We start from the raw sequence: 9,871 nt of genomic DNA, 5'->3' as shown, positions 1-9,871 counted from the left end.
CTGTCCACATCTGTCTGTCCACATCACTCATGTCCACATCTGTCTGTCCATATCTGTCTCTCGACATCTGTTTGTCCACATCTGTCTGTCTACATCTGTTTGTCCACATCTGTCTCTCGACATCTGTCTGTCCACATCTGTCTGTCTACATCTGTCTGTCTACATCTGTCCACATCACTCATGTCCACATCTGTCTCTCGACATGTGCTTGTCCACATCTCTGACACCTTCAGGTCGTGTTGTGAGTCCAGATGTTTATTGGGAGTGAATGTCCTCCGGGGTCAAGTGAGGTCAGATTTGTCTCCTTCAGGTTGTTGGGCCGGTGACCAGCAGGAGTGTCATGGTGAGCGTTGCCTGGTAACGACCGGCAGCTACCGGTTCTGCTGCTGCAGCCGCGCCCTGTGCAACGCCAACTTCACAGAGGCCCCGCCCACTGCTGCCCCCCCCGCCCTGAGACTGATGAAGAGTGGTGACAGACAGACAGGTGTGTGAGAGGCTCAGGGGGTGTCGTCTGAGTGATGACATCACAGTTGTGGTGATGATGATGTCGTCCTCACACAGATCAGCTGACGCCAGAGGAGACAGCGCTTGTCGCTCTGGTAACCGTTGCCATAGCAGCCATTCTCATCATGGCACTGTTCCTGGGATACCGGATGATGAGAGGTAGACACACACACACACACACACACACACACACACACACACTAGATTGATAGCTCTCAGTGAAATGTGTGTGTTTGTCTTCAGGGAGACAGAAGCAGGCTCTGGACGCTCTGGACGCTCTGGAGGCCGTGAACACTGAGTCTGTCGATCTGGACAATCTGAAACTGCTGCAGGTAAATCTGACCCTTGACCTCTGCCACAACCCTCATGTTGATCCAACCTAACGGGGACAGACCCACAATCCACAGGACGTCTCGTCTCTCATAGATTCTTCGACATGTTTCTCTCCCCAGCTGTTTGATGACATCACTGTGACATCATCAGGGTAGTAGTCTTAAAAAGTCCAGAACCAAAAACAGATGACCTGTTTGTATTCAAAAGAGGAACAGGTTGATGAATGATTCTAACAAAGCTCAAGCTTTTTGAACATTGAGCGGACAAAATATATACATTTGTAAAATGAGGTTTTTGTTCAAATGAATGAAGTATAAAAGTATAAAACCTGAATGTTCGAGGATGTTGAACTGAACCCTGAGGAGCACCTTGACTCCATCTCGCTGCTTGTCTGTCCTTCTCCCTGACAGCTGATTGGTCGAGGTCGTTACGGCGTGGTGTTTCGTGGCAGTCTTAACGAGCGCTGCGTGGCCGTCAAAGTCTTCAGCTCGACGAACCGGCAGAACTTTGCTAACGAGTGCTCGATCTACTGCCTCCCTCTGCTGCAGCAGCATGACAACATCAGCCGCTTCCTGACGGCTGATGAGAGGACGACGGCTGACGGACACTCGGAGTTCCTGATCGTCATGGAGTACTATCCACATGTAAGAGATAAACCCTGATGCTAACTGTAGCTTCCCGCTCAGTAACTCTGCTCGTTTGTTGTAGCCTGATAAATTCTCCTAACTTCCAAAGCTTGATTTGCTTTTTCGTCTTCAGTGAATTAACATCACATCTGGGATTTTAAACACAACACGAGAATTAGAGCGTCTACCTTTTAAACGTATCTGCAAATGTATAACCAAGTTCTGATCAACTTTAAGAGACACCATGTTATTACTGTAACCACTGCAGATCATTTAGGTGTTTTCATATTATCGCTAACTGCTGTTTACACAGCTCAGCCTCGGTCACGTCCACGTCTCTGACTCCATTAGTCTTGTTATTGTGCAGGAAGAAGAGACAACGCCTTCTGCTTCCTGTCTGGAGACAAACAAACACACACTCACACACTCGCACTCACACACACTCATACACACTCACACACACTCACAGACACACACACACACTCACACACATTATTATCACATTTTCAGCAGTTTTTATGTAACTGACGGAAAATGAAAAAAACTTAAGTAAACAAAGATTCTCTCTCTCTCCCTCTCTCTCTGTTTTTCTCTGTCTCTCCCTCTCTCTCCCTCTCTCTCTCTGTCTCTGTCTGTCTCTCAGGGCTGTCTGTCTCACTTCCTGTCCGTCCACACAGTGGATTGGTTGACGTGCTGCCGGATGTGTCAGGGTGTGACCAGAGGTTTGTCCTTCCTGCACACTGAGCTCTACAGAGCAGGTCAGTTCTTAAACACAGGGACTATTTTCAGCTGTGGATGAATATTTATTTATAGTTGTTAGACACTCGTCTCCCGTCCGTCTCACTCAGACCAGTACAAACCGGCTGTGGCTCACAGAGACGTCACCAGCAGGAACGTTCTGGTCCGAGCAGACCGGTCCTGCGTCCTCGCCGACTTCGGGCTGTCCATGAGGCTGACGGGACACCGGCCCTGTCGCCCCGGAGACGATGACACAGTGGCAATATCTGAGGTCAGGTCATGTGATGATGATGATGATGAAGGTGTAGTTCACACAGGTAGAGTTACAGGTCTGGTCCCTGTCCTGCAGGTGGGGACGGTGCGGTACATGGCGCCGGAGGTTCTGGGCGGAGCGCTGAACCTCAGGGACTGTGAGTCGGCTCTGAAGCAGGTGGACGTTTATGCTCTGGGCCTTCTTTACTGGGAGAGCTTCAGAAGATGCAGGGACCTGTTCCCAGGTAACACAACAAACACACAACTTTTCTCCAGTGTCATCAGCTCCTGTTGTTCAGAGTCGAAGCAGCCGAGTGACAGCACCTTGTGTGTTCAGGTGAAACCGCACCAGAGCACCAGCTGGCGTTTCAGGCTGAGCTCGGGAATCATCCGAGCTTCGACGAGATGCAGATCCTCGTCGTCCGAGAGAAACACAGGCCGAGGTTCCCTGACGCCTGGAAGGACAACAGCCTGGTTAGTGTGTCTGTTAACATGTGAGTTATACTAACTGTTGTGTGGTTCTGACTGTGTGTGTCTGTGTGTGCTCAGGTGTTGCGCTCACTAAAGGAGACGATGGAGGACTGCTGGGATCAAGATGCTGAAGCTCGACTCACGGCTCAGTGTGCAGAGGAGAGACTGACTGAACTCACACTACTGAGTGCACACACTGCAGTACACAACAACAGGTACACACACTGCAGTACACAACAGCAGGTACACACACTGCAGTACACAACAACAGGTACACACACTGCAGTACACAACAACAGGTACACACACTGCAGTACACAACAACAGGTACACACACTGCAGTACACAACAACAGGTACACACACTGCAGTACACAACAACAGGTACACACACTGCAGTACACAACAGCAGGTACACACACTGCAGTACACAACAACAGGTACACACACTGCAGTACACAACAACAGGTACACACACTGCAGTACACAACAGCAGGTAGACACACTGCAGTACACAACAGCAGGTACACACACTGCAGTACACAACAACAGGTACACACACTGCAGTACACAACAGCAGGTAGACACACTGCAATACACAACAACAGGTACACACACTGCAGTACACAACAACAGGTACACACACTGCAGTACACAACAACAGGTACACACACTGCAGTACACAACAACAGGTACACACACTGCAGTACACAGCAACAGGTACACACACTGCAATACACAACAACAGGTACACACACTGTAGTACACAACAACAGGTACACACACTGCAGTACACACAATGCAGTACACAACAACAGGTACACACACTGCAGTACACAACAACAGGTACACACACTGCAGTACACAACAACAGGTACACACACTGCAGTACACAACAACAGGTACACACACTGCAGTACACAACAGCAGGTAGACACACTGCAGTACACAACAACAGGTACACACACTGCAGTACACAACAACAGGTACACACACTGCAGTACACAACAGCAGGTAGACACACTGCAGTACACAACAACAGGTACACACACTGCAGTACACAACAGCAGGTAGACACACTGCAGTACACAACAACAGGTACACACACTGCAGTACACACACTGCAGTACACAACAACAGGTACACACACTGCAATACACAAAAACAGGTGCACACACTGCAATACACAAAAACAGGTGCAAACACACATGTTTCTCTCTCACACTCAGGAATCTGTCTCCTCGGGTTGGCTCCGCCTCTTCCCACATTGAGGACCTGCAGGTGGGCGTGGTCAAAAATCTCCAGGGAGACCCACACCTTCCATCTGTTGTCAAGGCAACGACGAGTGGAGCAGAAGAAAGGAACCGAAAATTAATAAACTACGAACGACAGAAGGTGAAGAGACGACAACGTGAAAGTTGAAACAAATCTTTGTTATCGTCATTTATTTATCCCTTTAATCCCTTTGTCTCTCTCTCTCTCTGTGTCTCCCTCTCTCTCTCTGTCTCTCTGTCTCTTTCTCTCTGTGTCTCTCTCTCTCTGTCTCTCTCTTTCTCTGTCTCTTTCTCTCTGTGTCTCCCTCTCTCTCTCTGTCTCTCTGTCTCTTTCTCTCTGTGTCTCTCTCTCTCTGTCTCTCTCTTTCTCTGTCTCTTTCTCTCTGTGTCTCCCTCTCTCTCTCTGTCTCTCTGTCTCTTTCTCTCTGTGTCTCTCTCTCTCTGTCTCTCTCTCTCTGTGTCTCTCTCTCTCTGTCTCTCTCTCTCTCTGTGTCTCTCTCTCCCTCTCTCTTTGTCTCTCTGTCTCTTTCTCTCTGTGTCTCTCTCTCTCTGTCTCTCTCTCTCTCTCTCTCTCTCTCTCTCTCTGTGTCTCTCTCTCCCTCTCTCTTTGTCTCTTTCTCTCTGTGTCTCTCTCTCTCTCAGAGTCAAGCTCGCTTGTCCTCTTTGGACGCCCCCCCCAGCCTGATGCCTGCCACCGTCCCTGAATCTGAACTGAGGCGTGAGTGTGAACTCTTAATTCACAGTTTCCACATCTTTCCTGTCCTCGAGACCAGAGAAGCTCTGATTCCAAACAGAGCATTTATCAGCAGGTGTGTCTGGGCTGTCTGCAGTCACATGACCAATGCTTTGGTTTCCTCATTCAGAGGAGTGTTCACGGTTCATCCGCAGGAGAACATGAACATCTGAACCACATTCTAAGGGTTGTCACTGTCCCTGCTGTCCTCCAGGTGGCACTGTTTACGTCTGCCTGCAACTGACAGAAGAAGACCTGGACGCCACCAAGCTGGACCCCAGAAAGGTCTCCACTTTTCATCTGACGCTATGTTTGCTCTTCACCCCTCAGAAGTTTCCTCATCGTTCACAACATCTGTCTCCACAGGTCGATAAGAACCTGAGGGAAACCTCTGATGAGAACTTAATGGAACATTCACAGAAGCGGTTCAGTTCACATCCACAAATCACCAATCTGCTGTCAGCGGCTCCACAGACCAACCAGGTAAAACCAGTGAGGTAACCAGCTAACTACCAGTGTGGCTGCTGCTGAGCGTAGAGTAACCTGAGATCCTGTGGTTCCACCAGGTGAACAACTCTGTGTCGACTCATCACGGTGAGCGGGGGGGTGTCGATGCTCCTCCGTCCTCCTCCATCCAGCCCCTCCCCAAACAGCAGAACTTGCCCAAGAGACCCACAAGCCTCCACCTTCTCCCCAAAACCATGGAGACACTGTCGGCCTCTTCTCGGCGGAAGTTGGAGAAGCTCAAGTCGAACCACAGACAGGTAGGATCCGCTGGAAAGAGTCCAGATCCAGAACCTTAGAGAGACGGATCAGATCATGTTCAGTTTCCTAGAGAACTTGATGTGTTGACCTGGTTCTTTGTGGTTCTGCTGCCCCCTGGTAGACCCACAGGTCCTTGATCCTTAGGATGGGTTAGGCTGTGTTAGGTTATCTTCATGATCCCACAGGGGGAAACTTGTATTACTTTTATTTGTGTTGTGTTGTCTTTTCTATTTGCACATGGAGATCCACTTCCTGTTTCAGGTGGAGATGGGCGTGGCTAAGATGAACACTGTTCCAGTTGCCGCAGCCGCAGAGCCCCACTTGGTCACCACGGTAACCAACACCACCAGTGGCGGCGTTGGGAATCAGGTCCAGTCCATAACGCTGGCTGCCAGCAGACACAGCGGGGGGGTCCCCAGCCTGGTGACGAACAGCATGGTCCCCAGAGGTCGAACCAACCCGGCAGGACCACGGCTGGAGGACGAGGACAGCGTGGAGGAGGGGACAATCACACGAGAGGACAGTCATCTGAATCTACTCAACTTCAGTCCTGACGAAGACGAGCCACTGCTGAGGAGAGGACAACCTCCGGACAGGAGCCGAGACCTTCCTCATCAGTCACGAGCCTCAGGACGAGGATCCAACTCCAACAACAACAACAACAGGACGGTGGTGGGAGCAGAGGTCAAGATCCAGGATCCAGAGGTTCCAGCTGAGAGGATGAAGGGTTCAGAGGTCGTTCAGGTCAGAGACCTCATCAGTCCCAAGCCTGAGCAGATTAATGGAACTCCAGCTACACAAGCTCAAGATCCAGCCCTCTCAAACGTCTTAGGTTTAGAAACCCAAACCGAAGCTGAGGATCCAGCCTCAGATCCAGGAGCTCCAGAATCTCAAGATTTAGAAACCACTGCTCCTAATGAAGCCTCAGATCCAGAACCTACATCCATAGATCAGGTGGAACAGACCAGAACCAGCAGACCTGAGCGTCCCTGTTCTCTGGACCTGTCCTTCCCATCTTCAGGTGAGTCCAGATTCATGTCCATACGACCCTGATGGCTCCCTGAACTTTATCCAACGTTAGATTTATTCTTCTTACCTGAGAGACCTCCTTCCACAGTAGACCAGTTCTAGTGTCCTCCTTCCACTGGTCTCATGACTTCCCCTGTCGTGAGGCTCTGTGTCTCTCATGTGTTTGTGTCTGTCTCCACAGACGATGTCTCTCTGACAGAGAACGTGAGCGCTTCAGGAGAGAAGATCAAACGTCGTGTGAAGACGCCTTACACTCTGAAAAGATGGCGTCCAGCCTCGTGGGTTGTTACCACGGATACAGCTGTCGACCCAGACTTTGGGTTCGATTCCGACGGCGTCAACGTCCGAACTCACCTGTCTCCTGGTAGAGCCAGAAGGGTCCCGAAGCTCAGCCAGTCCAGATCCAGCATGGCTGTGTTCTGGGTTGGATGTGGAGCGACCTCTGACCCCGACGGGATGAGCAGCTTCTAAAGTTTTCTGTTCTCACCTCTTTGTCTTCCGTCTCTTCGATTGAGGAAAAGACACTTTCACCAAACTTCCCCGAGCAACTGAACAGGAATCTGGACGGAAGCGAAACCAAGATTTGATTGAAACCTTCTGAAGAATCACCGGTTCCGTTCTGTTCCTATCGGACCTCGAACCTTCTGCCTTTACCGTACACAGTATCCCGAATGCCATCTACGTCCTTTATTTTCTGGGTGAATTGATTTCCAAACGTTGAGATGATTGGCTCATGTTGTAATTAATGTTGTGTTACTTGAAGTTGTGGCCTTTCCCCGACAGTGACTCTGTCAACGTAAGTGAAGGGACTCGAACCTGTGGTGGTAGACGGGGCTTTGATCCTATCTGGTTACAAACGTCTCTGATGGTGGGAATCGGCTCCGCGGTGGATGCTGGTGAAGTGAGCGGCGCTCCGTAGATACTTGGAGGTGATTGGCTGCTCAGCCTCACCGAAGAGGATTTGGCCAAATCAAATGTCAGATTATTTTATGCACTTTAAATAAAGATTGTGTTTCAGAAAACCTTCTGAGGGACATCTCGTGACATTCCAGGAGAAACCACGATTTGAACTCTGTCGAATGAGATGAGACGTCTGTTTGCTTTAAAGCCCGATTGTAGCTCTGCAGTGGTTTGCTCCTGGTGACGTGGAGACAGATCCACCTCATCATGTTGCTGCTGCTCTTTGCCTCGGAGGAGCTAACGTTTGGGGAAAGGAAAAGAGAAGGTGGAGCAATGACGGAGGAGAGGAAGATCTGAACCATCGGAAGGTGAAGAACCTGTTTGTAAAGTAGCTTCAGACAAAGACAGTTCATCTGATGGAAACGAATTAAAGAAGATAATGTTAATGTTGATCAAGTTTATCCACCACAGCACTTTGATTATTTTATGATTATTTCATTGTATCCACATTATTAACTGACACAACCTTCCTGTCGTCCACGGCCTCATTAATCACAAGGATTCTATTTAACGATATATCATCTCTGTTGCGTGAAAGGTTTTTGGAAGATTCAGAGGATCTTGTGAGTAGTGATAGAAGATGAAAGGTTTTAAATGATGCATTTATTAATGAACTTCGGGATGAAAAAAAAGACAGAATCATTATTTTCATCTTTTATTTATTCAAAGAAGAAATTAACATTCTACAGAATCATTTTATAAAAGTGACTGATCAGCTGATTTTATAAAGTTGTTTTTTATGTGACGCATCTTTTAACTATAGTGAATATTCCATTAAGCCTCATTCACTTTTTACTTATTTTTCTTTTCTGTTTATTGTTTTCTGTTGTTCACATAAAATATGGTTATCAACACCTTCCATTTATATCTCATCGTTTTATTGTATTGAACTTTCAAGGCTTTTTGTTGGTTTTGTATTTTGTACTGTTTGTATCAGAAAATAAAGAACAGTGAATATTAAGTGAAAGTTCATGTTACAACGTTTTCTCTGTTTCCATCAGACTGAAGTCATTTGATTTAAACATCTGTTCTATTCTCTGTCTTTTGTTTCTGTGTGTGATCTGAAGTTTTATATAAATACTGAACACTGGTGGAAAATCCCTTTAAACTGTCTCTTATATTGTCGTCATAATAAAAACTTTAAAACTATTTCTACATTTACTTTCAATCAAACTTGTTGTATGAAAGATCAAACTGATGAAACGTCAATCATAAAAGGAGGATTGTGTTTTTTCAATTCTTTAGACAGAACAGATGCAGCATGGGTAATATTTCTATAAAGTCATCATTTGCATTAATCTAAACGCCCTTAATAGATTATTATTCCTTGTTAATTCTTTCTAAATCTGCCTTTGAACTTCAGACTCATGAAATAAAGACGATCAATGTCAGTGTTTCATTATTGTCTACAGGGGCGCTGTGGGGGGGGGGGGGGGGGGGGAGTAGGATGAGTCTAAGTGCCCAGCACAGACGGGGGCCCTCAGAGAACATTATTATTATTACGATGGTTATCATCTTTTTATCCGAGGCTGTGATCTGAAGAGAAGTGTCTTCAGTCTGGAGGACGATGTGTGGACTTCCTGTCCTGATGTCCGTGTGGAGCTGGTTCCCCCGTTTAGGAAATGGACAGGAAACTGTTGAGAGGATGTTGAGCGAGGGAGCAGCTGATTGGTCGATGAAGAGCGGAGTGGACAGGCTGTGAGGTTTGACCATGTCCTGACCAAGCAGAACTGTCTCGCTCTGTTCACACTGTCTGTTGTGTTTGTGTGTCCTTGTGTGAGTGTGTGTGTGCGTACGCAATTGGCAATGTGATGTTTCCCTCCTCTTAAAAAAACAAGTAACCTTTCCCTCAAGTTCTGGGAGGATCATACAGAAGCTACACAATGTGGTTATAGGGATCAACTCCTTCTAGGGTTCATTGTGTGTAATCCTTCAATGTAAACATGATCATGTGACCTCTGCAGCAGAGGTAACAGGTCACTTCCTGTGTGTGTCAGCTGCACCCGGCTGCTCCACCTCTCAGCGGAACCATGAGGATCTGATGCTGCGTTGTTCAGCTGTGAAACACAAACTCTGGAGACGATTCTCTGGATCTCACCTGCTGGTCTGAGAACAGTTTCTGTGTTTCGTGGTTTTATCATCTGTGGTTCTGTGTAAAACTCTTAATAAACAGACAGAAAACATGTG

General features: G+C 47.7%; 1 protein-coding gene across 3 annotated transcripts in view; it reads left to right on the top strand.

Annotated features, from left to right (window-relative positions):
* The window catches only part of LOC133967005 (bone morphogenetic protein receptor type-2-like), a 13,261-nt gene extending 4,428 nt beyond the window's left edge, over positions 1 to 8,833 (top strand). For 2 of the 3 annotated variants that reach the window (XM_062402152.1, XM_062402153.1), the window contains exons 4-19: positions 311 to 484; positions 562 to 663; positions 748 to 836; positions 1,248 to 1,481; positions 2,107 to 2,221; positions 2,312 to 2,472; positions 2,551 to 2,698; positions 2,791 to 2,927; positions 3,003 to 3,139; positions 4,153 to 4,318; positions 4,840 to 4,915; positions 5,145 to 5,215; positions 5,297 to 5,413; positions 5,497 to 5,694; positions 5,957 to 6,716; positions 6,906 to 8,833. In XM_062402152.1, coding sequence (XP_062258136.1) covers positions 311 to 484; positions 562 to 663; positions 748 to 836; positions 1,248 to 1,481; positions 2,107 to 2,221; positions 2,312 to 2,472; positions 2,551 to 2,698; positions 2,791 to 2,927; positions 3,003 to 3,139; positions 4,153 to 4,318; positions 4,840 to 4,915; positions 5,145 to 5,215; positions 5,297 to 5,413; positions 5,497 to 5,694; positions 5,957 to 6,716; positions 6,906 to 7,195 — 2,975 coding nt within the window. In that variant the 3' untranslated portion in view covers positions 7,196 to 8,833. Of the gene's footprint in view, positions 485 to 561; positions 664 to 747; positions 837 to 1,247; positions 1,482 to 2,106; positions 2,222 to 2,311; positions 2,473 to 2,550; positions 2,699 to 2,790; positions 2,928 to 3,002; positions 3,140 to 4,152; positions 4,319 to 4,839; positions 4,916 to 5,144; positions 5,216 to 5,296; positions 5,414 to 5,496; positions 5,695 to 5,956; positions 6,717 to 6,905 lie in introns of all 3 variants that reach the window. The other variant, XM_062402151.1, reaches the window with a different exon arrangement.
* The last annotated feature ends 1,038 nt before the right edge of the window (positions 8,834 to 9,871 follow it).

The sequence above is a fragment of the Platichthys flesus genome, chromosome 13 (genome assembly GCF_949316205.1).
Source record: "Platichthys flesus chromosome 13, fPlaFle2.1, whole genome shotgun sequence".
Classification (NCBI taxonomy): domain Eukaryota; kingdom Metazoa; phylum Chordata; class Actinopteri; order Pleuronectiformes; family Pleuronectidae; genus Platichthys; species Platichthys flesus.
This window is presented reverse-complemented; position numbering and strand designations above follow the sequence as displayed.